Source organism: Myotis myotis, unplaced genomic scaffold (genome assembly GCF_014108235.1).
Source record: "Myotis myotis isolate mMyoMyo1 unplaced genomic scaffold, mMyoMyo1.p scaffold_m19_p_6, whole genome shotgun sequence".
Lineage (NCBI taxonomy): Eukaryota > Metazoa > Chordata > Mammalia > Chiroptera > Vespertilionidae > Myotis > Myotis myotis.
In genome coordinates, this window is record NW_023416368.1 from 24,363,938 (window position 1) to 24,391,644 (window position 27,707).

The window sequence follows — 27,707 nt, forward strand, 5'->3', positions numbered from 1 at the left end:
AAGAATGACTCTTCTTAGACAATGAATAATCACTTCAAGGGGAATTTTATAAGAAATTTTTCAAATGAGAAATATGAGCCCAAGTGATATACTTTCCTTTCTCATCACCTCCCACTGAATCCTTAAGGTGTAAGATTACTTCTTGTTATTCTTTACTATTAGAGGTCACAATTAGAAGTCATCTCTTCAAGGTGTTTTTTCCCCATCTTTCTATTCCATTTAAGAAAAATGTCCTTCCAGGTGGCCAGCATGGCTCAGTGACTGAGCATCGACCTAGGAACCAGGAGGTCATGGTTCAATTCCCAGTCAGGGCACATGCCTGGGTTGCGGGCCCGATCCCCAGTGTGGGGTGTGCAAACAGTAGCCAATCAATGATTCTCTCTCATCATTGATGTTTCTATCTCTCTCTCCCTCTTCCTTCCTCTCTGAAAACAATAAAAATATATTTTAGAAAAAAGAAGAAAAAAGAAAAAGGTCCTTCCTATGGTTGGCAGGCACATTGAATATCATCAAGGTAGCATTAAAATAATTGCTTTTATAAAATTGTTTGTGCTTTTTATCAGGGATACCAAGACCCATCATGAACAAAGAAATATGGCTATCAAAGCTAACTTACAAGTAATACTTTAATCCCCTTCTTTTTCATTTCCAAGACCATCCTGTTGAGGGAGTTATTCTACTGAGTATTTCATAGCCAGTGGCTTCAATACCCAGTTTCATGGAGCAGCATTCTCTCATGTACATGAACACAACATAAAACACACATACATATCCACTACTCACTCACGGTCACACATAAGCAAGCATACACACACATTTTCTTTCTTTCCAGAACAAGCCAGAATTACAGCTCTTTTGGTGATTGTTATAATTTTTGGAATGGTTCATAAGTTTTCCAAATTCTTTTAAATTCATAATACTTTTATCTTTTTTTCTTTTCTTTTTTTTTTTTCTGATTGTGAACCATTCCATATTGCATCTTTATTGCAAAAGTCAACATGCTTCTTAGAAATTCAGATTGTAATTGATAAAACAAACATTACATATATGAATTTAAATGTATAAACAGTTAGAAATTCAACAATATCTCCTATTATACTATTACACAAGTTCACAATTTTGTAAAAACTATAATACAGGCATACTATACATAAGAAGAACCACTATTCCTTTTCACATGATTTTTTTCTTCTTTTTGAAATAATGATCCATCAGTAGGACCTTTGTTTCATCCTAACAAGACCGTTTTCCAATTTATCATCAATGCTTTCCCACATGAAGAAATGCAAAAAAAATTCTGCATTCCCTGGGGTTACCTTTTTAAGCTTGGGCAGCAATCCACTAATAAACCAGGCTGACCTAGGTGGATTGGTCATCAGCTACTTAGAAACTTAGACGTCACATTCATTAAAAAGAATGCAGCTTGCCTCAGATGGTGTATGTCATATCTGTAACTGAAGATGCCAAGAAAACAAGTTATGGTACTTACTTTTAAAAAGAAATTCTAATAGTTGGGGATATGAGGATGGGGATAAAAAAATCCTAAAGGAAAAATATATATTCAACTATTTTATGCTAACATTAACTTAAAATTTCTAATATTATATTTAACTCATTATTTTGAATTCATTTTTGAGAGTCAAAAATGTTTTAGAATTCTTAGAACATTTAAAACGTATTTTAATCTTATATGAGATGTATTGAAAAAGCAGTTTTATATAAGAATCTTACCGGGAAAGGTGTCTATCTATTCTTCACTGTAACACTCTTCTCTTTCACCCCCCTCTCTCCCAATAACTAAAAAGGCAAACAAATCCTCAACTCTCTCTGTACAGAGTGTAATAAGATGTCAATTTTGAGGTTAAAAAAAAAAAACCATATGAAAAGGAATCTCATTCTGTTGAACTGTCAGTCTACTGAAAATTTTCTTACAGCTCCATTAATTTACTGTAATTTTCAGTTTCCAAATACAAAAATACAACAATTCTTATTGAAATCTATACGCTGGTAGTTTTAGTACACAAAAAAACCAAACAAATTATTTACAAAATTATACAGTTTAAGAAAAAACTTTGTACAAAAAATATATAAATCCTTTGTTCCCTCTATCAGGTTTTAAACTGTCAGGACTCAAAATATTCACCACAATGAATCTTTCAAAATATATACCGACTGAGCCACAGACATCAAGAAAATTTCATTAGAGATGATGGAGGAAGGAGCAAGATTGCTTATTCTAGGTACCCCACTGTAACATTTTTATCTTTTTATAAGCTTATTTTAGTTTCAGTGTTATCAGAAATATTAATAACAACCTAGGAAGAGGAAGTCCTTATTATTGCGAAGGGGAAGTTACAATGAACATAAAAATGACCCTGGTTTGACACATCATTCCAGGAAAATAAGTAGAAAAGAAGAGATAATCAGAACGTGGGATTTAACTTCTTGTAGCTAACTTAGAGTCCTGATGGTTTTAAGTTTCTTAGTGAATAGTTTCTATTTTAAGAAACAGTCCTTACTTCAAGAAACAAAATCCTTGATATAGTGATCACCAAGAACTTTCTGAAGCCAACAGGAAGTTTCAAATTTTCACACCACACGTACATAAAAACATAGATGTGTATACTCTTGAAAAAGTGACATCCTATGTACATTAATCATTTTATTTCCCCAGGGGTCAATACAGTGTAGTGTTACTCCTCTGTTTTTCCATCTAACATTCAGAACACAAGGACATACATTTACATATATATTTTACTTAACAGATATTCTCCTCTATATAGTGTACAGTAAAAATGCACACAGTGAAAGAAACTTTCTACTGAAGGATGCATATGTCATGGATAGTAACAAGCTACAAAATTATCAAAAAATAAGGTCATCTGATCAAAGTCAAGTTATGACTCCCATTTATTACTAGCATACCCATCCCCCTACCCTACCCCAACCCTACCCTACCCAAACACCTCACCATCATGGTTTAAATTTAGGAAAAGAATTTCAGACACTTTTTAACCCTTTTGTGTAACTATTAACTAAATTGAAGCATTAAAAAAGAAAAAGCTAGTGACTGACTTTCCCCACAAATCCTTCCATTATTCTCATCTAAACATTTACCAAGGTGCTTGCTGGTTTAAACTTTTTATTAAGGGTTGACTTTTGGTGACCCAAAAGAATCACTTATCTCAATAATGGGTAAGTCAGGCCTAGTAATAAAAAGGCAGAAGAAAGAAAATGGGATTGAGAAAAGGGCAATGGGTGAAAACCTTTTATATTCTGAGAATGTTAAAAATAGAAAAACAAAAACACAAACCAACTGAACCAATACTCACTAATTTCAAAGTAAAGGATCAGCAGCAACAGAAGAAGTGCAGGAGAGTTAATATAATGACAGAAGGAAAATACCATAGAGCTAGCTTCCATTACCTTACAGCATTTAAGAACACAGAGTTTGTATGGTTTACACTAAAACAGTACTTCTACACATAAGCCACCTCCCACCCCAAATTTAGATTTAATACAAATTGGGCTCCTCCTCAGTAAAAACAAATGAAAATAAATTTACTTTTCTTCCAAGACAACTCTTGAAAGCAGAAGGGTATTGCAATTACAAATGTCTCCTACTGTCTGACGACCCATCCATAATAGCTAAGAGTTAAGAGATTCCAGGCAATTTTGACATTTAAAGAAATTTTATCAGCAGATTATAATCCAAAATAAAATTTCTGAACACCCTGTCATTTACATCATAATCCAACACCAATAGCAACAAAACAGGTGGTGTGGAAATATAAGGCTCTAGAGATTATCCATGTCATCCTGTGGATCTTCACAACTGTGTAAAAGTCACTAGGCCTTTGGTGCTTTAATATCATGAACAGTTATGAGATGTGTTTAAATAGCAAACTTGCTGTCCTTAAATCTACTGTGTTGAAAAGAAAAATAAAAAAAATTTTTTTGGCTCATTGACGTCTTTAAATAACTTTAAAAGTTGTTCTTCTAAACAAATATTCCTAAAAATTATACAGCTCGTTTCAGATTTCATCTTCGCCATGAACGAGACTCATATTCATCTTCATCTTCGTCATCATCATCAGGCAAAAACAAATCTGAGGTTTCTGTTTCCTAAAGAAAGAGAGGGTAAAATCTGCTTAGTGGCACAAGAAAGTTAAATAAAATACTTTTTTACGACAAAGGACAAACAGACTAAATATAAAGGCTGGATTTACAAATATTTTTCAGAGCAAAAAAACAAAAAACAATTTTTATTACATGTACTGGGTGGGATAAAAGTAGGTTTACTGTTGTTCATATGGAAAATAATACAATAATTAATAAATTAAAATACAGTAGGTTTTAATAAATTAAAATTAATAAAAGTAGGTTAAAGTAAACCTGTTTTGCTCCAACCTATGTATATAATCTCCCTAACTTTTCTTAGTCTAAATAGGAAAAGATTTCCATTCTAAAATCATCAGAAAAATAAAGTAAGTAATATATGAACATTTAGTAGGGAAAATAAAAATACCTATGAAATGTTATTGATAAAATTAATTTAATTTTATTCCGTTAACTTAAAAATTAGGCAGTAAATGACCATTCAAACTCCTAAACCTTTCCTTTAATATTAGAATATTTGTGAGGGGAGAATATACTAACTTCCCATGACAATGACATTCAAAATCTTATATAAAAATATAAAAAGTTACACAAAGTAAAAGTATCTGTAAATATTCCCCAAAATATCAAGATTTTTCTTTCTTTCTTTTTTTTTTTTAACAGAGGAACATGTTTCCACTTTGGTTATATAAAATTACCCATATGGTTAGAAGCCTCTTGACCAACCATTATTATTAGATATCTTTTAAACCAAAACTGTGATGAATCAGGAATAACTTGCAATGTTGGATGAGTGTCCATTTTAATAAACTAATTAGAAATATAGTAGTAAAAGAGCAGAATCAATTCTCTGATATTTTAAGAGGCTGATTATTTAGTGCTTGCATTACTTAAGTCTTTGACTTTCCCAGCCTTCCCTCTTAATGTCTTACTTCCTTACACTGACATTTTAACCAACTATACATAGAAGAAAAGAAACTCCCATCTATTACTTATGGAACTTGAATAAAAGCTTAAACAATCAGCTAAAACTTAATTTATTCATATAATCTATGTCCTCATTTACCAGAATAAAAATATCTAGAGCCCAAACAAATGCCAATAAAAATGTCTCTCTACACCAGAAAATAATCCCCCAAAGCTTTTTATATTTATGTACCTTTTGATGCTTTAATAAATTTTAAGACTAGTCTTAGATAACTGCACTCATGCAATAATTCAATATTTATTTTATATTATTTATTTTAATGTCAGAAAAAATGTAACTGAGAAACAATCTAATTCTTCTTTTTTTTTCTTTTTCAACTCTTATTTTCAATCATTAAATTTACCTCCTCCTTGACTTCTTCTTCCTCGGTCTCTGTGGATACAGAAGGCACCTTGGCCTTGTGCCATGATATTTGTAGCCGACGGTCTTTAAATTTTGACCCTTGGTTTGCAGCCTAAAATAGATTTTAGAAAAACACAAAAGTGTGTACTCACATTTACTAATGATTCCTTCAAAGTGTGTGCTACTCAAAAAGTATACTGACTAGGAGAAAAATCTATTAAAGTGGATCTATGAACAATCTCCAATGAGAGCTACAAAAAAATGAAACCTGTTTTAAATAGTAGACCATATGTTCTGATTGCCCAGAATAGTCCATGATTAATTTTTCTGTCATGTAAATAAAATCTGTCTTGACTGGGTGATAAACTACTTAGAAAAGTCATCATAAGGACAAATAAATATTGTCTTAATACAATTATTGGCTTTTGGCTTTGATAATCTACATATTTAGACTGAAACCTTAAAAATGTAACTATTTAAAACACTGTCTTTTCATCATATGGCATCTCTTATAGCCCCACCTATATCTGACAAAGCTATTCCCCCTTTCTGTTCTGAAATGTTATACAACTATAACTAGTACTCCCCAGCTCACCTACACATTCAACAAATGTTAAACACCTACTATCCTCACTCAAGGTAAATCTGCTACCAATTATTCCTTGGTACTACAGTATGAACATTTCCCCCACCCCTTCCCAGCACATATCAATAATAAGAGAAAGCCAAAGTTTAATTTTGAAGACAAAGCAACAGAAGCAAAAGAATAGGGACCCAAAGTTTCATGAAAGGAAAAGTTTAGTTATTCCTACAGTTTTCTTATGAACTGGGTTGAGTTGTAAAATACCCCCAATTCTTGGTTCAGTCCTGAAAAATGTGACAGAAGTTCTTTTAAATTTGGGGTTTCACTCTAGGTTCTCTAAGAAAAATGTTGGTAAGCTTCAGGAAGCATCTGACAAATGTTTCCACAGAACACTCAGATAACTGCATGGTAATAGTGTACACTAGGCCAGCCCCATCGCCAGTTAACTATTGTCTGCATAGATATTGGCCTGTGATCTAAGGAAAAATCCCCATTATTTCTTATGGGATTGATTGTTTATAATCTGACACCGAACATTTGATCCATGAGACATAACTAAACTGATGTACCAAAAATGGCCCTATCCAAATACACATCTACCATCTTTTAAAAATCAGGTAGTTGCTAAGGGAGTAGATATTAAAAATTCTCATCCCAAAAAATATCTATATGAGCTGATGGATGTTAACTAAACATATCTTAGTAATCATTTCACAACTATACATATATTAAGTCATTAAAACTGAGAACAGACCTAACTGGTTTGGCTCAGTGGATAGAGCATTGGCCTGTGGACTGAAAGGTCCTAGGTTCAATTCTGGTCAAGGGCATGTACCTCGGTTGCAGGCACATCCCCAGTAGGGGGTGTGCAGGAGGCAGCTGATCAATGTTTCTCTCTCATCAACGTTTCTAACTCTCTATCCCTCTTCCTTCCTCTGTAAAAAATCAGTAAAATATATTTTTTAAAAAACATTAAAAAAAAACTCTGAGGAAGAGAATAGAGATCCCAGAAATAAAGCCACACCTTTATGGTCAATTAATATTTGACAAAGGAGGCAAGAACATACAATGAGGTGAAGATAGTCTATTCAATAACCGGTATTGCAAAAATTGGATACATGCAAAAAATGAAACTAGACCACCTTCTTACATTATACAGAAGAATAAACTCAAAATGGATTAAAGACTTCAAGACTTCAATGTTAGGCTCAAAACCATAAAAATCCTAAGTGAAAACACAGGCAGTAAATTCTCAGTCATTTCTCGTAGCAATATTTTTCCTGATATATCTCCTCGGACAAGGGCAACAAAAGAAAAACAAACATATGGGACTACATCAAACTAAAAAGTTTTTGAACAGCAAAGGGAACCATCAACAAAATTAAAAGACAACCCACTGCATGGGAGAACATATTTGCCAATGATACATCTGATAAGGGTTTAATATCAACAGCAGGCTGAGTGGGAAAATCAGGACGGCAGGGGGGGCAGTGAGGGACGACCAAACGACCGAACAGCAGACTGTGTGGGGTGACCAGGCAGGCAGGGGAGACAGTGAGGGACAACCAAACAACCAAACAGCAGGCTGCGTGGGGTGTCCAGGCTGGCAGTGAGGGGCAACCAGGCCGGGGGGGGGAGAGAGCGGGCAGTTGGGGGCAACCAGGCCGGCAGGGGGGGCGGGGAGTCAGTGAGGGGCGACCAGGCAGGCAGGCAGATGAGCTGTTAGGAGCCAGCAGTCCAGGATTGTGAGTCAGACATCCCCCGAGGGCTCCTGGATAGAAGAGGGTGCCGGACGGGCTGAGGAGACCCCCCCCCCCCCGTCCATGCACGAATTTTGTGCACCAGGCCTCTAGTACGCAATACTTTAGAAGTACTTGGAACCTTAGAGGTAGAAGTTACTCAGAGAGAAATTCATCTAGCCAGCCATTTTCCCAGATCAGAAACTGATGCCAAATCTGTATCAATCATCATTCATCAACCACATAACTGGCAAAGATGAAAAAATAAAAATCAAATGCTGTTAAGGGTATGAGGAAACAGGTACTTAAAGTAATACAATAATATATGTCAGGGATCTGCAAATCACAGCCTTCAGGCCCAGCACCTGTTTTTCAATGGCCTGTAAGCTAAGAATAGCTTTTATATTTTTAAAAGGAAAATAAATTCATAGAAGGAAAAGGGAGGAGAAGGGGCAGGTAAGGGGAAAGAAGGAGGAAAAGAAAATGTGACAGAGACTCTATGTGGTTCTCAAAAATCTAAAATATTTACTATCTGGTCCTTTACAGAAAAAGTCTGCTGACCCCTGATATATACTATTAAAATGTCTATGTAGTATTATATGTCTTATGTTGTTTTATATAGCTTGCACTGTATATTAAATATTTTATATATTTTAAATTTGTGTATACTTTAATTTACACATATTTTTATATAGGTGCCTGGGACCAAAAGCCCAAGATTAACACATATACTCAAATTTGGTTTCATAATCATCATAAAAATGCTGACACTTCACCTAAAAGTGAATGTGATGATAAAAGGTCTGATTTAAAAAGTAACATATGTTCATTTGGAAAGCTGGAAAAATAGAGAAGCGCTTAGAAGGAAAAAAATGAAAAACTTGAATTTTGTCACCCAGAACTAATAATTTAATGCACTTTCTTTTTTTGTTGTTTACGTTTAATATTGTCTCCAATTTTTTTTAACCTAGAAGTTAATCTCGAGAATTTTCTCATGGCACTCTTCGCAACCCTAGCAATACCCTTGTGATAAGTTCTTAGAAATGGATTGCTGGATACAAAAATAAACTGAACGACTCCAGGATTAGGTCCTCATTCTTCAGAATAGCTTCACCAAAACCCATCCATAAAGATAGAATCTTCCATGGTCATTTCACAATTATTAAAGACAGTAAAAAAAATACTGAAAATATACATTTTTATGGTAGCCTTTGTGGGATATAAAAGATCTTTAAAAAGAGTTATTACCCTTTAAGCCTGCTAAATCAATTTGCCCTAATATCTAGGCATATGTATTTCTTTCAAAGAAAACATACTATATGCCCAAGTCTGTTACGAGAGTAAATATGCTTCTAGTACTTAAGACTGTCTGATAAGCACTTTACCAAAAACAAAAAAACAAACAATAAAATGCCATCAAAACCAATGTCAGTGTCTCCTTGAAGTTACCTCGTCTGCCTCAGCTTTGTTTGCTCTCTCCCCAAATGCCTGGTATTTCCCCTTTCCACAAACCAAATGCCATGTGTCAGACTTATCAAATGCACTTATCTAAAAACTGGTTATCATTAGATGATCTAGAATGATTCTACTTATGAGAAGGAAAGAGATCCACATGAGCATGACTTCTGGGTTAAAACTTAAACATCTAGCCCTAGCTGGTAGACAATAAACAAAAGAAAGGCTATGCAAGGGACTGAGGTGCCAACATGGGGTCAGCTGAAGAAGTTAACAACTGAGGCCCAACAGATGGTAGAAAAGCAAGAAGTGGAAGCTACTCTCTCAGCCAAGTCCGAGGACTCTGAGCAAATCAGCAAAAGAAACTTTCATTTAGCAGAAACTCACTTATTTCGTCAAATGGAAAGACTTACTTACAGGAGCCTGGAAGGGACCTGATGTAGTTTTAACCTGGGGGAGAGGAGGTGCATGTATATTTCCACAGGATGCAGACTCACCTGTGTGGATTCCAGACCGTCTAATCTGACCTTATGTCACACCACCCTCCGTCTCTGCCTCATCCTCCTCCTCCCCGGTATTAACCATATCGGCTGACCCAGAGGGCACAGCTGACTCCTCCCCAGACACCGACACCACCATCAAGCACGGCCCTGATGGACCCTTTGATGCAGCCCTTCAACTCGATGACGCTTCGGGAAGCCCATCACCAATGATGCCGCCCGTAGCCAGATCAACAAGGACAACCAAACCCCCTACTTGAGGACAGCTGAAATCCCTTGACTGAAGAGGCCAGCAACCTTCTACAGGAACAAGGCTCCTTGTGCACTCCATTCACTATATTTATAGCTATGCTCGCTATCATTGCTTGTCAGTCTTCTTCCGAGTCTTAAACAACCCAATCCGAGAGGTGGCCGCTGATTTACATGTGCTATCATTTAAAAAATAAAAAAGGGGGAATTTGCCGGGAGCCGGTCCACCCTTGCTGCTTGACACAGTCACTGCAGGGAAGAAACATCTGCACAGCATATGTTTCAAGGGACCTGGCGTATATGGCATACTGTTCTTAATATGTTTGCTCACCTTCTTGGCACTATGTGTTTTAACCAAGGTCACCTCTCCAAGAAAGGTTGTTTCCCCAGGTAGGGATTTTCCCCTGAAGTTAGGGAGGGAAAAAAACCCCTTAACTAAGTGCCAGGCGGGTAGTTAATCACTTTAGCTACGAACAATCACGATTAAGCTACATAATCTTTACTCCCTGGAATGGAGATAAGAAATGCCCTAACCTTTGGAATAGAGATTGATAGGATTGGAATCAACTGGTATAAATACAGATGTAACAAGACAATAAACACCAGAACTTCGCTGGAGATGCTGACCAGAACTTAGCTAGAGATCCTGGCTAGGCTGCTGATCCACTGAATGCTGTCTCTGTGTCATTCCTTCTTTGCTGACTCCGTCCACACCTTTGGGGGCCCCTGGACCTGCTGGGGGCTCAGTGGATAGAATATCGGCCTGAAGACTGAAGGGTCCTAGGTTCGATTCCTGTCAAGGGCACATGTCCCAGTGGGGGCGTGCAGGAGGCAGCTGATCAATGATTCTCTCTCATTATTGATGTCTCTATATCTCTCTCCCTCTCCCTTCCTCTCTGAAATCAATTAAAATACACACACACAGATACACACACCCCAAAACAACTTAAATATCTACATATTGCCTCCAGTGACCCTCAGGACAGAGCATGCAGCTTCCTACAATTACCTACTTTTTATAACTGAACTTTCTACACAGACAAATTTATAAAAATTCTGCTTTATATCACCCAGTATCACCTCACCAGAGCTGGCATTAGGTCTAAATGCCCAACTTACTTGGCAAGGAGGCTTTAATTTTATCTACTCAACATTAAAAGACAAAAATTAACATTTACCCAGGTTCCACAGGATACCTTGCCCAAGTATAGTGCTCCAAATATTATCTTCTTTATTTCTCAAAGAAGCCACTTAAAACTAGTCTCCCACTTTAAAAACAAAGAAAATAGGGGCAGACTAGTGAAAGAACTGGCTCAAGAATGAATAGGCCAGAGCCCAAAGGCTCTAAATTCTGGACACTGTATAACAACCGACAGTTTTCTAATAGTGAGGGCAAGACAGGATTATGGGCACCAAACTAATAAGAAACTTTGGAATGAAGTTTTGCTTGTTAAGATTTCCCTCAACATCTTTAGCACTTAATAAGGCTGAACATATTTTCTCTTAAAGTTGTTGTCTGAGGAATAGGGATCCTGATGCTAACCACTGTGCATTTCTATCTTGGTTTTACTACTTATTAACTGTTTGATTTTGGTTAACTTACGTCTAACTTTTAATTTTCCCATCTGTACATATGTGACTTCACATGCACTTTAGTTATTTAAATGAGATCATGTATGCAAATGCTCTAGCACAAATAATAATATTTACCGAAGGAATTAATGAGTTGTTGGAAGGAGAATATACTTGTTGTAATATAGAAACCCATACCTGAAACCTATATGTTCATGTTGACCAATGTCACCCCAATAAATTTAATAAAAAAAGAGAATATACTGTTTATGTGCAAATTATAGACATTTACCTGTATCAAACCTCTATTTGCATGTTTTATTTAAAAATAAATTGTTGCATTGCTGGGAGCCGGTCCATCCTTGCTGTTTCAAGGGGCCTGGCATATATGGCATACTGTTCTTAATATGTTTGCTCACCTTCTTGGCACTATGTGTTTTAACCAAGGTCACCTCTCCAAGAAAGGTTGTTTCTCCAGGTAGGGATTTTCCCCTGAAGTTAGGGAGGGAATAAAACCCCTTAACTAAGTGCCAGGTGGGTAATTAATCACTTTAACTACGAACAATCATGCTTAAGCTACATAATCTTTACTCCCTGGAATGGAGATAAGATAGGATTGGAATCAACTGGTATAAATACAGATGTAACAAGACAACAGGACACAGAACCTAGACACAGAACCTAGAGACAGAAGAACTTCGCTGGAGAGAACATGGCAAAAGATCCTGGACAGAAACTGGCCACAGAACCTAGAGACAGAACCTAGCGAAAGAACCTGGCTGAAGAACCTAGAGACAGAACCTGGATAGAACATGGCAAGAGAACCTGGTGACTGAACCTGGCTGGAGAACCTGGACAGAACCTAGCTGGAGAACCTAGCGAAGGAACATGGCTACAGAACCTGGTTGGAGAACCTGGAGAACCTGGCTGGAGAACCTAGCAAGAGAACATGGACACAGAACCTGGCTGGAGATCCTAACTAGAACTTCGCTGGAGATCCTGACCAGAACTTGGCTAGGGATCCAGGCTAGGCTGCTGATCCACTGAACGCTGTCTCCGCGTCATTCCTTCTTCGCCAACTCCGTCCACACCTTTGGGGACCCCTGGACCTGCTGGGGTTGGACCCCAGCATCGCATGTGTATACAAAACATAACTAAATATGTCTCTTATCCTAATAAATTCTTCCTTTGACTTTTGCTTCCATCCCAAATTATTTTCACTTATTAACTATCAACAATCGGTAAATCATGCAATAACCCCAAAACAAAAATCAAAGATAGCTCTGGAACAACTTATCACTACACATGCATTTATGAGGAGTATTATGGAATTACAGAACATGAGTTTCTTCTTGACCTTCAAATATATTAATGAAAATTTGCTAATACCCATGTTTTTACAACTTTTTTTCTAATCTATAAAACATTTGGCATTTATACAGAATGCAGCCAGGAAATGCTGAATACAGTGTTTTCAGAGTTTGTTTTTGCTACTTTAAAAACTTACTGAGAAATGCTGAAGTAAATCATCTTTTTCCTCTTCAATGAGTCCCCCAACTGATAGTGCTTTGGGCCGGTGGTCCACCACCATGTGATTTAGTGAGCCCCTTCCTCTTCCTCCACGACCTCGGCCTCTTCCTCGACCTTGAGAGGACATGGTCTTTCCACGACCCACTGGTAAGATACCTAATCGTGCAGCCTGAATAACAACAACCAAAGGTAGAATAAAATACACAGTTAGATTAAACCTGGGAAAATAGAAAAAGAGAAAACTATTTTTTTGAGATGTTAAATGTAGTGAGTCAGTAACATCTCTTTAATCTCACCTCAACCTGTAACTGACTGAGCTTTTTCCGTAACTCTGTTGTGTCTTCTCCTGAGGACAGCCTCTTGTGAAGGTCCAGTTCAGTATCTAATAGTTCTTTTTGGGCCTTTGGAAAAATTAAGAGCAAAAGTGCATTTTTTAGATTACTTCCAAGATCTTATTCAGAATATTATACTTACAGAATGACACACATCTCTTTTGGGAAAATGAGAGTGAGAGGATGCAATATACATGGGTGTTTTAGAGAAAGTAATTTTATGGATATAATACTAACATGTACAGAGCACAGTGGTATCAGTAAAAACAATAAAGAGTATTACTGCTTAAAATGGCCGAAAACTCAGATTTTGAAAAGTCATCTGAGATGAGAATAATTTTCACATAATAAAATACAATAGGGCAAATTATATAGTAAAAATTCGTTCATAGTACAAATGTAACAGTTACATAACTGCTTTCAGATATGAATCCTATAACTATTGCCACTCTTTTTTTGGGGGGTGGGGGGGTAAGAGACAATAATCAGTCTTTAGGTAAGCGACTGTGAGAAATTATTTTTCTCCTATATATATTCTCTTTAATTTTCAAAATGTGCTCATGTTCTTTCTATAACTGGGGGAAATTTCCATAAAAACATTTTTATTATATTTTTTAAAAGCAATCTTAGTACAACACTTTACATTCATATAATAATTTCAAATGTAATATAATATTGTACATAAAAACTTGTGTTATATATACATATAAATGTATACATATATGACAAATTTATTCCGTATCAAATTTATTCATTCATCTACTGATGGACACTTAGGCTGCTTCCAAATCTTGTCTATTGTAAATAATGCTACAATGAACATAGAGATGCATATATTCTTTCAAATTAGTGTTTCGCTTTCTTTGGATATATTCCCAGAGTGGAATTGCTGGGTCATAAGGCATTTATATTTTTAATATTTTGAGGTAACTCCATACTGTTTTTTGATTGGAGCATTAAGAAATTTACATTTAAAGTAATTATTGATAGGTACGTATTTATTGCCATTTCATTCTTTTAACTATGTTCCTCTTTTTCTTCCTTCCCTCTCCCTTCTCCTCCTCTTCCTGCTTCCCTTCCCCTCCCCTCTCCTCCTCCTCCTCCTCAAAGTGCTAAAAATTAAATCCCACTACAAAGCTGAGGTATAATGGAAGCACTGTGTAAAGCAAGTATTCACCTATGATAAAAAAAGAACACAAAACAAAACAAAAAATTAACAAAATTAGACTTCAATGGATCTAGAGTGGGGTCCTCAAACTTTTTAAACAGAGGGCCAGTTCAACTGTCCCTCAGACCGTTGGAGGGCCAGACTATAGTTTAAAAAAAAAACTATGAACAAATTCGTATGCACACAGCGGTGGCAAAAACACCCAGCGGGCCGGATAAATGTTTTCCGCAGGCCGCATGTGGCCCGCGGGCCGTAGTTTGAGGACCCCTGATCTAGAGCTTCCAATTATTCTTTCCAATAAAATGCCACATTTTTGCCCTTACTAAAGCAAATGATTAAGAGCAATGGTTTTATTACAACACTATTATAAAATTATAAAAAAAATTTGCTGAGCCCTGACTGGTTTGGCTCAGTGGATAGAGCGTCGGCCTGCTGACTCAAGGGTCCCGGGTTCAATTCCAGTCAAGGGCATGTACCTTGGTTGCGGGCACATCCCCAGTGGGGAGTGTGCAGGAGGCAGCTGATCATTGTTTCTCTTTCATCGATGTTTCTAACTCCCTATCCTTCTCCCTTCCTCTCTGTAAAAAAATCAGTGAAATATATTTTTTTAAAAAATTGCTGAAATAGGAAGTAACCTCTTTGCTCGCCATCACTTTAGTAGCTTCATGTTCAGCAGAGAGAACCAAAAATTTCAACTAAAAAAACACACCTTTATTTACCTCTTTCAAAGACAGCACATGTAACATCTATAGAAATATTTTTTAAACTTGTTACTATAATTGTCTCCCCATTAGACACCTAAGGGTTGCACTGTACTTTCAAAGTACCAAACATGTAACAGATGTTCAATAACCCTGTGTTGAATAAAAAATGCAAATAGCCCAGCTAGTGTGGCTCTGTGGTTGAGCATTGACCTATGAATCAGGAGGTCACAGTTCAATTCCCGGTCAGAGCACAAGCCCACACTGCAGGCTTGGTCCCCAGTGGGGTGTGTGCAGGGGGCAGCCAATCAAATGATTCTCTCTCATCAATGATGTTTCTATTTCTCTCTCCCTCTCCCTCTCTCTGAAATCAATAAAAAATATAAAAAAATACAAACAGATACCTCTGTTTTGGTCTTCATTTTCGATGGTGTGGAGACTGCAGAAGATGTTTTTAATTCATCTTTCAGTTGTGAGATCTTTTCACCAAGCTCTTTCAAAGTCTTCATTATATTTGCTCTCTCTTCTGGTTTCATGTTTTTGTTTTTTTCTAGCTTGGATATTAGCATCTATGAAACAAACAGGAAAGAGTAAAACTATGCTTAGTAAAGTGTAATATAAAAATAACCTTAAAATATTTACCATTAGGAGTATCTTTATAAAATCCATTTTATATTCCAATAGGCAAATAATGAGCTCTTGTCTTACCTTCTGGCATTCTATTTGTTTTTCTAACACTTCTTGCCTTTTTTTCCTCATATCTTGTTGTAGCTTCATTGCTTCCTATGAATAGGTAAAGAAAAAATTAATAATAGATAACAAAATTTGCCAATGATACATAAGGCTATTTTATTCTCAATTCATTTCTTCTGGGCCATCCCTACATTTTCCTCCTGGTCAAAAAAAGACTGAAAACCAGAGATAAAACCTTCAACTATATTGTCCGAACACTTTCAATATAAAAACCTTTACATTTGCCCTGACCAGTATGGCTCAATGGATAGAGCGTCAGCCTGCAGGCTGAAGGGTCCCAGGTTTGATTCTGGTCAAGGGCATGTACCTCGGTTGTGGGCACATCCCCAGGAGGGGGTGTGCAGGAGGCAGCTGATTGATGTTTCTAACTCTCTATCCCTCTCCCTTCCTCTCTGAAATCAATAAAGATATATATTAAAAAAAAAAAAACCCTTTACATTTATAACTGTACTTTAAAAAGTATTTAAAATACTGAACATTAGTTAGCCGTATCTATGAGGTTCCTTCATTTGAATGACCTAAATGTAACTCTCAGGAAAAATAAGAAGTGTTTTCATTTGCCAATAGCATAAGCCAAATCCTTATTTTTAAAGTTTAAAAATGTGAGATGAGCTACAGGTTAGAAACAATAGCAAAATATAATGTTTTTGCCAGAAAAATGTTGCTTCTACTCCTGTTAATTAAATATCAAATTATGCTGAGTTAATATATATAAATATTTTATTTGAAAAACTGTTTATATCTAAGATGATATGAAACTCAGAATTGAATCATCTGAATAATAACTACATAAAAGTTATATTTTATGTGAAATATTATCTAACTTGAAAAGTCAGAAAGAACAAAAAGTAAATAATGAAATGTCTGCTTCTAGCCCTTGGAGAATGAAAAAAATTTTACAGCTTGGTGTTGTTTACTTTTGCACAGAAAAAAGTCTTCCCTTGTGCTTGATGTAGCCACCGAAAGGCAATTGCTAAACATTTTCTCTGTTTGTTTACCTTTAGTTCAAGTGTACACTGCATCCAGCAGCAGCTAAACAAACATGATGATGGAGTTCCATAACAACATCAACAGTCAAAGGTGTTAACATAATCACTTAAGAACTCAGTGGGACCTTTCCTCTTTAACAAAAGAAGAATCAAAGCTGTTACCTGCTTCTTTTTAAGAACTTCTTGAACATCATGAGGTTTAGACCCTGAACAAAGTTTTGAAGGAGTCTTTAAATTTGAAGAGCTGTAAATCATTTTTGGATGGCCTGGAGGTGAAAATATCTGTGAAACACAAACATGATTAAATTATATCTTAGAAATGACTCAGTCATTTTTTATAAAGATGAATATATTTCTTTTTGGGGGGAGTTAAAGTTTATATTTTACATTTAAAAATGACATTTGTAAAACTAGTTCTTTATACATAAATTTAACTGGCACTCGAATAAAATAACAAAAATTGATGTTTAGCAAGAATGTTGTGTTTCCGAATGCAATCACCTTTTTTCTCTCTTTTAAATTGAGATAAAGAACTACAAGCCCTAACATCTAGCAGCTGGCCTGCCACTCACAACTAGGTCCTCCATATTGAACATAAACAATTTCACAGAATATCAGCCTCAGATATGGCCACTCTTGTGGTCATGACGGATTATGACAATAACAAAATCACCCCATAATGCTATCCAAACCATTAAAATGACTAACCATCTCTCTGTCCTGGCCAACAGAAATGACTACAGCTTTACCAATTACATTCCTCATTCTAGTCTTCCTTCCTTCTAGCTAGGCTTATTAAAATATCTGATAACAGAATTACTCCTGTTTTCTTAAATCCTGCCCCAAATAATCTAACACAGCCTAAACCTAAAAGAAGTCCTTTCTAACACCCTTCAACTGATGTGCCCTATGGTTTCATTGCTTACCTTCCCTGACTGAATAAACTCAATTTGTTCAACCATGTATTCCTGGTGGTGTTTAGCTAAAGGGTACCACATGGGAAGTGCCAAATAAGAACCCAGGTTTCTAATAACTGTAATTCTAAGAATTAAGGTACTTTGTAATCATAATATTAATACTATATTTAACCAAATGCTATATGAGTTTACAATCAAACATAAGACAAGTAGTTAGCTCAATGATCTGACTTTACAAGCAAAGTGGTAGCCATCTTTACTATGCTAGTTTTGGTATTTAGATACCTTTCCTCTTCTGAAGATGACTTTCCAGTTAAACTTCCCCTCTTTAAGACACAGCAGAGCTAGCTACATGTTACACTACAATCTCTCAGGTTCAAGCCTTTGTTAACACACTTCACTGTTTTCTTTATTTCTAAATTAACTGAATACATGATATAAGGGACGCAGGATATAATATTTAAAAATTCATGGAAAATTCAATCTTGTAAATACATTATATATCCAAATACAAAACTACTCTCAATCATACAATACTTATTTATCCTCAAAATTATGCTACGTTAACTACACAGGAAAGTATCTCAAGTAGTTAGAAACCCTTCACAGCTGATATTCATGTTACTATCATTTATTAAAACAAAAATGACAATACTTAAAATTTATAGAGCACTTGTTGTGTGATAAGCACTTTCCCTTCATGTTTTGTTTTTTTTTTTTTAAATATATTTTATTGATTTTTTACAGAGAGGAAGTGAGAGAGATAGAGAGTTAGAAACATCGATGAGAGAGGAACATCGATCAGCTGCCTCCTGCACATCTCCTACTGGGGATGTGCCCGCAACCCAGGGACATGCCCTTGACCGGAATCGAACCTGGGACCTTTCAGTCTGCAGGCCGACGCTCAATCCACTGAGCCAAACCGGTTTCGGCTCCCTTCATGTTTTAAAAGAAATTTTTTTCATCTCCATAGCAAATGAGTTTATTGAAAAACTGAGTGATCTAATCCAGTCAATAAAAAGGCAGGGTAAGTCAGGGCTATCTAACTATAATTGCGTGTGTGTTTTTTCCTATTTTTTCATAAAGGAATTTTTTGAAACAGACAAAAATATAGTTATATAAAAAACTTGATATATCCATCACCAACAGCAACAATTATCAATATATAAAATAACATTGTTTTATTTAAATCCCCAACTATATCTTTATGCCAAATACATAATTTTACATATAAATATATCTCTAAAAAGACTTTTAAAACATAACCATAACATCATCACACTTGCAAGTGAAGAGTAATTCTTTAATCTCATTAAATATTCACATCTCCAGATTGCATCATAATTTTCTAAATATTTTTCCCATTAGAACTGGGATCTATTAAAATCCATACAGTATAATTGGATACATGTTTTTAAAGTCGCCTTTAATTCTGTTCCCTCTCCTTCTTTTCCTTTAAAATTACTTGTCGAAGAAACCAGGTCACTGATCCTCTAGTATTCACCAGAGTATGGTGCCCTTAACTGTTCTGTTGACCTCTAAATTTAAAAAATTGATGAGGAGATATAGAGCTTTTATGACATTTTTTTCATTTTTGACAGGATTCTAATATTCTTGGACACTTCCTCACTTTCTGGTTTGACAAAATAGTCCAGGGTCATCTGAAACATTGCCAGCCCCAGATTTTGGAGATAGCCATTTCCCTGGCTCCTTTGGGTGCTGGGGGTTGGGGATGAGGGCCATTACCATTGGGCTGGTCCTTGTTCCTAGACTTTTTCAGTGAATAAAGTTAGGAAAATGCTTTGGAGGTTTTTTTGGTTGCTTATATGTTTTTTAAGATAAAATACTATCTGAATTTATAATAATTCTTTCAATTCAAATGCAAGAAGACTAGTGTTTTGACTTAATCTTACCCATCTTACATCTCTCTTTTCAACCACAATAAAATCAGCTGTCAATGACACCAATATAATTCCTCATTTGATTTATCCTACAATACTTACAAACCAGTTTCAGAATACCAAGAGAGCTAACAATATGATTACTAAGCTTTTATAAATTGCTTTGTCCTCCTTAGGAATATATAATCAAATAACTGTGTTTTGGAGTACTCTCTATGCAGACATGCTAATTCATTTTTCTTTTTAATTTTCAGGGGTTACTTTCGTTTCATTTTATTTTATAATTACACGTAGCATTTATTTATTTATTTTAAACGTATTTTTTATTGACTTCAGAGAGGAAGGGAGAGGGAGAGAGAGATCAAAACATCAATGATGACAAAGAATCATTGATCGGCTGCCTCCTGCACGCCCCCTACTGGGGATCGAGCCCGCAACCTGGGCATGTGCCGTTGACCAGAATCGAACTTGGGACCCTCCAGTCTGCAGGCCGACACTCTATCCACTGAGCCAAACCAGCTAGGGCTACATGTAGCATTTAAGTGGTTCTATGACAAATCTACAAAACAAGACATACTCAAAGTTGTCTACTTTGTTCCCTCCTTCTCATAGCTACAAGATTTAAATTACATGATTTTTTTTGTTTTTACTATTACAAACAACTGCTTACATGTGTCCATCACACCTTTTTTTTTTTTTAAATATATTTTATTGATTTTTCACAGAGAGGAAGGGAGAGAGACAGAAAGCTAGAAAAATCGATGAGAGAGAAACATCGATCAGCTGTCTCCTGCACATCTCCCACTGGGGATGTGCCCGCAACCCAGGTACATGCCCTCGACCGGAATCGAACCCGGGACCCTTCAGTCCGCAGGCCGATGCTCTATCCACTGAGCCAAACCGGTTTCGGCCCATCACACCTTTTAAGAAAGTCACACTTTTACCAACAGTGGCTGACTATACATTTTTGTTTCATTTTGTCTTTTTAACTTAATACAGCCTAATTATCACATGGTATATATTCCTCATTCCTTTGTAAAATTGCATATATACTATTGTGTAGATGTACTACATATTAAGTAATCAGTACCTTACTGATGAACATTTGGGTTATTTCCAGTCTTTTGATATTATACTATATAGTCTATAGGTCTTAGTTTGACTAGCATACCTTTGGCATAGATTCTTAGAAGGAAGATAACAGGTTTAGAATAAATTAATACATAATTTTGCCAGATACTGCCAAATTTACTTTTGGGAGGGCTGTACCATTTAGCCTTTCTATCAGCATCTAAATCTCAGATCCTTTTGGAAATTATCCTTGTTTACTATGTAATTTTTTAAATGGATCAAATTCTCTGTTTTCTATATGGCTATCCAGTTAGCCCAACACCACTCTGATAAAGTCCGTATTTCCCCACTGATCTGAGATATTGTGTTGGCAAATACATTCTTATGTGCAACTGAGCCTATTTTTCAATCTTCTATTCTGTTGCACTGGTCTGTCTCTCTATGTGCCAAAATCAAATTGCATTAGTTATAAAGACTTCAAAGCACTTTTTAATGCTAGCCCCTCTGGTTCTTTTTCAGAGTTTTCCTAACTCTTTGAAATAATCACCACGCTGGAGAGCCAGTGTTTATAGATATCTATACTAGGGGCCCAGTGCACGAAATTCATTCGGATTCGGGGGGGGGGGTCCCCTCAGCCCAGCCTGCACCCTCTCCAATCCAGGACTCCTTGGGGGATGTCCAGACATCCTTCTCACAATCCTGAACCACTGGCTCCTAATTGCTCACCTGCCTGCCTGCCTAGTTGCCTCTAACTGCCCTCCCATGCCGGCCTGATCACCCCTCACTGCCTCTGCATGCTGGCCTGATCGCCCCCTAACTGACCCCGCTGCCAGTCAGGTCAGCACCAACTGCCCGCTCTCTGCCAGCCTGGTCACTCTTAACTGCCCCCCCCCCAGCCTGGTCACCCCCAACTGCCCCCCTCTGCTGGTCTGGTCACCCCTAACTGCCTCCCCTGCCGGCCTGGTGGCCCCTAACTGCCCTCACCAGCCTAGTCACCCCTCACTGCCCCCCCCTGCCAGCCTAATCACCTGCAACTGCCCCCCTGCTGGCCTGGTCGCCCCCAACTGCAACCCCCCCCCCGCCAGCCTGGTCGCCCCTAACTGCCCCCCTCTGCCAGTCTAATCACCCGCAACTGCCCCCCTGCTTGCCTGGTCGCCCTCAACTGCCCCCCTGCCGCCGGCCTGGTCACCCCTCAGGACCCCCACCAGCCTGGTCGCCCCACGCAGCCTGCTTGTTCAGTTGTTTGGTCATCCCTCACTAACCCCCTTGAAGGCCTGGTTGTAGGCAGCCATCTTTGTGAGGGTGTGAGGGTTAATTTGCATATTTCCTCTTTATTATATAAGATTATTACATAGGACTAGAGGCCTAGTGCACAAAAATTTGTGCACTCGGGGGTGTCTCAGCCCAGCCTGTGCCCTCTCAGTTTGGGAGCCCTCAGGGGATGTCCACTTGCCGGCTTAGGCCCGGTCCCCAGGGAATTGGACCTAAGCTGGCAGTCAGATATCCCTATGGCAGCCCAGGAGCCCTCAGGGGATGTCCACCTGCCAGCTTAGGCCCATTCCCTGTGAGGAGCAGGCCTAAGCTGCAGTTGGACATCCTTAGTGCTTCCGAGGGGGAGGGGAAGGCTCTCACCACCACATTGCACTTGCAGCCGTCAGCCCGGCTTGTGGCTGAGCTTAGCTCCCCTATGGGAACGCACTGACCACGAGGGGTAAGCTCCTACATTGAGTGTCTGCCCCCTGGTGATCAGTGTGCATCATAGCAACTGGTCATTCCTGGTTGTTTGGCTGTTAGGGTCAATTTGCATATTTCCCTTTTATTATATAAGATTCCTAAAAGCAAAAGGTACTATTTAAAATAAATTTTAATATTTGACTTTTAATTATAACAGAATCTCCTTTACTATGCTCTTCATTGTATTAAAGAGAAAAATTATAAAAGATATGAACTAACAAAGACATCTACCTATTAATAACTATCTAAAATTACCAAATTCCTATTTAGCTTTGAATAGAAAAAAATTTTAACTAGCAAATTTCTAGCTCCATCATGAAAATTAGGGAACTATATCTGCCACACTTACATTAGCTGTCACACTTATCTGAGAAAAACAAGACATTACAAATTTGAATGGTAATCAATTTGTTAATTTCCTTGTTACTGAACAACTCTGAACATAGTGAGGCTCACAGAAACACACACCTGGCAATCATCTCCAGCACCACCTGACTGATTTAACAAGTGTGCTGCATCACTCTGGTTAGCACTTGCGTGTCCAAGACGATGTTTCACAGGAACTTTGTTAAGAACATATGCACCCGGTGTCTGTGGTTTGCTCATCATCTGTATATACAAAATAAACACATATGTATGTGGCAAAAGTTTTTTAAATGCTCAGGAATGATATAAATTTAGGACATTGATTACTTAGGAGAAGAAGGTAAGAAAAAAATGGGAAGGGAAGGTGCTTTAATTATCTGTAAGGTTTTATTTTTTTAAATGAAGTGGCAGATACATCAATGATTGTTATGTTATTATTCATACTTTTTGGACGTCTTAAATATGTCACAACAAAATACATGCATATATATATGTATACTCATACAGAGATTCTAATAATTTTTCTATACTATTTTCAATATGTAATGCTTTGACAGACTTAAGCATTTTAATTGACAGTAGTTTACTATAAATAGTGTGTTAGGAACCTCCTTCTTCCCACCTGAGCTGCTCCTTTGCCTCCTTCCCTCCTCGGAGGTTGCCCAATGACACTACTGTCTGCCCGGAAGGAGGGAAGCTGCAGCCGGTTTCCCAGCCAAGAGTGGTAGCAGGAAAATTCGCTGCCTCCACTGGAAATCAGTATTAAGTGGATGGGCTAGCACAGGCAACAGACATCAGGACTGCAGCAAGTAGGTCCTGCACGTTTAATCATTTAGCTAATCGAGTCAAAAAGTTTCTGTAAGGACCAGATCCACAACCTCTCCAATGGGTTAGAGGCCCGGTGGGGAGCCAGACCCTAAGTGGGGAGCCAATGGGTTAGAGGACTTGTGCACCTGTGGGGTCCCTCAACCTGGCCTATGGGGATCGGACTGAAACCAGCTCTCCAACATCCCCCAAGGGGTCCTGTATTGCAAGAGAGAGGTTCTCAGGTGACGCACCCCGGAATCGGGCTCCCTACTCTCTGGTTCACCCAAGAACCACAGCTGCCAAGTCACCACAGCTCCTGCGTTGAGCATCTGCCCCTGGTGGTCAGTGCGCATCATAACTACCGGTCGGCTGGTCGAATGGTAGGCTGGTTGCTTAGGCTTTTAAACACAGATTCTTGGGCCCTACACATAGCGATTCTGATTCAACAGATGTGGGGAGGCCTAAGAAATTGCTCCCAGGAGATCAGATGCTGCTGCTGATCTGCAGATCAAATTGAGTGGCTCTGGTATAGAAGACCAAAAGACTGCAAACTGAGGAACACTGATGTATAGGAAGGGACTAGAGGACCTCTAATTCCATGTGAACCAGTAGATTACCTTCTGGATACCTCCATGTACCGTTGCAGTAGAAGACTGCTGATGAAGGTGCTGTGGCAGGTGATGGTGCTGTTGTGACATGTGACTAAGTGTTTGCTGTTGTTGCAGGAGCAGCTGTGCTGGGGACTGTAGTGCTGGTTGCTCATTGTTTTCTCTATGCCACAGGACTCGAATGAATCGGTTATTTAGAACAGCTTCAGTGCTAGAAATGGCTTTCCTGGCCTCCTCATTGGTAAGATATTGGATAAGGGCTGCTTCTGGATCTCCCTTAAAAGCAACCTGTAAGAAAAAACAAAATCAACAACAAAAAAGATATTAGCAAATAGTTAAATGGAAAGAAATTGATAAATAATTCAGAAGTAGAAAACAGCCTGCTGAAATCCATTGTGAATCCTTTGTAAAATAAAGTTCTCTATCCACTAAAAGATGATATGCCTATTTCAAAATTATATGTAGAAGAATGTTAGATTCAATAAATAATCCTACTATTACCTAACCACTGAAGAGATATTAGATTCCTCCATGATATCTCATATCCAAACTAACTCCAGAGATACAATAACAAGCAAACAAAATACCACATAAAGACCCAGAAGAAAAAAGGTAACTGTATAATCTCAGGGTCTGAAAAGCCCTTTTATACATACCTATAAAAGTAGGATCTATAAAGACAAACAGCAGATTTGACAATGTAAAATTTAAAAACCTGTCAGTCCAAACAAGCCATAAACAAAATAAATGACAAATGGAAAAGCTATTTTTAATATATATGACAAGCAAAAGCTTAGAAAAGCATTATTATAAATGCTTTTGTAAAAAAAAAAAAAAAAAAAAGGACAAAGACCCTGGATAGGTAAATATAAAAGAACTGTAAATGGTCTATATAAATTAGAGTCTACATAGTAATAAAAAGAAGCAAATTATAACAAATAATTTTTCACTTAAATCCATTACAAAAATTTAATGAATCCATATTACAGTGCTGATGAGGTTTTAGAGACTAAATTTGGGAGTATCAATTGGCACAACCCTTTTGGAGAACAATTTGGTAATTCAAATAAAAGGTCTTAAAATTCCCTTTAATTCAGCAATGCATCATAAAAAATAATGAAAGATTTATCCACAAGGAGGCTCACCACATTTTTTATATAGAAAAAAATAAATTCCCAACAAGAAGAGCTATACAGAATTATTAAACTATGCCCTCCCTACCTCCAAATTCATATGTTGAAACCTGAACTTCCATGAGACTATTCAGAAATAAGCTTTAAGGATAGGCTTTTCAGAGGTAATTGAGGTTAAATGAGATCATAAAGGTGGAGCCCTAATCAGAGGAATTAAATGTGTACCAATTTTGTTCTCAGGGGTAAAATTTGCTTAAAAATCTCTCTCTCTCTCAAAAAAAAATAGTAGTTTGGCTCAATTCTTTGAAATACCAAGTCCCCCAATACAACCACCTTCTTGCTGTTGTTTTTAAATCCTCACCTGAGGATGTGTTTTTATTGATTTTTAGAGAGAAAAACATCGATGTGAGAGAGAAACATCGATCAGCTGCCTCCCAAACATGCCCTGAGCGGGGATAGAACCCACAACCTAGATATGTGCCCTGACTGGGAAATTGAACCCAGTTTATGGGATGATGCTCCAAGCAACCGAGCCACCTGGCCAGAGCTACCTTCATAAAGTCAGTTATATAAATTATATTTTTATTTGATGGTAACACCAAGTATCAGGGGTAACTGTCTGAAATTCCAACTTAAATAGGCCACCAAGTACCCTCAATTACAGCATAACACCAACCACAAATTCATAAATTCAAATATCTACTAAGCAGACAGCAAAATACAAAAGCTACAATTTGATGTTAGAAAACACACTGCACTGCCTAAAAGTCTCAAGATTAGAACCAGCCTTAACCAATAACTAATTCACCACAATATAAAAGTGAGTCAGTGGACAACATGACAATAGCAGAAATTACCAAGAATCTCACCTACCTAGTTAGAATACTAAAGCAGGCAATAAAGTCATCTGTCCAGAGATAAAACTATAAAAATACAGTAACTGACCCAGTGACTCTCAGAAGGGGTTGCAGAGAAGAACCAAATCAATTTAAAAGAACAAATTCAGCTTAACAATCCCATCATTAAGTTGGGCATACAGATAGGTAGTGTTAGCACAGATGATAATACTAATCACTGGCTCATTTAAACAAGGTGAGCTGGTAGTAATATTTTCAAAAATGCATTGAATACATGAATTCTGTCATGAACATAGCCACATTTACCTGGATGTTAACAATAGTTCCAAATTTGCTGAAGTGTTCATTGAGCTTGGTAATGTTGTTCAATTCCTGAGGAATTTTCTTGACTTCTAACTTTGTATTCGTATACTGATTCTTTCTTAAGAATCCTGGTTTACTCTGATTATTATTCCCTTGCCTGAAAGAAAAAATGCCATAAAGAATAACGCCCTAGGAAATCTTGGTTAACTAATAAATCTCGGTTAACTCTCTCACCTTATGCCTAACCAAGATATATATAAGATTACAAAGAACATAAGGCTACATTTATGAAATGTCTTTTGTAAGCACTTAACACTCTTCATAAAGTACAAAATAATTTTCACATTAATTAAATGGGATTAGAATAGGCAGAGAGAAAGAAGACTGAATGGCCAAAATCACAAAAAGAAAAGGCCCAACTAAGTTTAAAAATAATGCTAAAAAGATACACCACAACTACCAAGGAATCTAACATTAAAGCAAGAAAAGAATATATTTTTTACAGTGCACTTTTCAACTTCTGCAAAAGTACAGATTTTTTTTCCTTTTTACTCATTTCCAGAGTCTTCATTCTTAATATTGGGTTAGGCCTAGAAATAAGTAGTACAAATTACCAATATCTATTATAAATATTCTGTTAGCTTCTCAATTTTTAAGACATTCTAAGGATGCCTCGGGGAACCCTAACTTTGACACACACAGTTTGATAATCATTGATTAACGACAATTCTTAATTATACAAATTTACTAATGCAAGCAAAAATAATAAAAGCACCAATTCAATGCTACTAATTAGCAAATTATCTTACTTTCCAAGCCAAGGTTTCTTTGTGAGTGGCCCTTCCAAGCCACCCACAGCTCTTTTCCGGCTATCTGGTTCAAGAACTACTCTGGTTATGTTGCTATTAATTGAAACAGGAACTGGTGGTTCAGTCTGGATGACAATATTAGCAGCTGTTGGAAACAAAAATTAACATTACTGACATTGCA

General features: G+C 37.2%; 1 protein-coding gene across 7 annotated transcripts in view; it reads right to left on the minus strand.

Annotated features, from left to right (window-relative positions):
* Positions 1-853: 853 nt before the first annotated feature.
* Positions 854-27,707, minus strand: part of RBM27 (RNA binding motif protein 27) — a 68,976-nt gene continuing 42,122 nt past the window's right edge. For 5 of the 7 annotated variants that reach the window (XM_036312624.1, XM_036312619.1, XM_036312623.1 and 2 more), the window contains 11 exons: positions 27,527-27,671; positions 26,721-26,874; positions 24,434-24,712; positions 23,112-23,252; positions 17,183-17,302; positions 15,987-16,061; positions 15,683-15,847; positions 13,374-13,478; positions 13,055-13,246; positions 5,451-5,561; positions 854-4,125 (listed from right to left, as the gene is read on the minus strand). In XM_036312624.1, the coding sequence (XP_036168517.1) occupies positions 4,042-4,125; positions 5,451-5,561; positions 13,055-13,246; positions 13,374-13,478; positions 15,683-15,847; positions 15,987-16,061; positions 17,183-17,302; positions 23,112-23,252; positions 24,434-24,712; positions 26,721-26,874; positions 27,527-27,671 (1,571 nt within the window). In that variant the 3' untranslated portion in view covers positions 854-4,041. The remainder of the gene's footprint in view (positions 4,126-5,450; positions 5,562-13,054; positions 13,247-13,373; positions 13,479-15,682; positions 15,848-15,986; positions 16,062-17,182; positions 17,303-23,111; positions 23,253-24,433; positions 24,713-26,720; positions 26,875-27,526; positions 27,672-27,707) is intronic. The other 2 variants (XM_036312621.1, XM_036312620.1) reach the window with 2 other exon arrangements.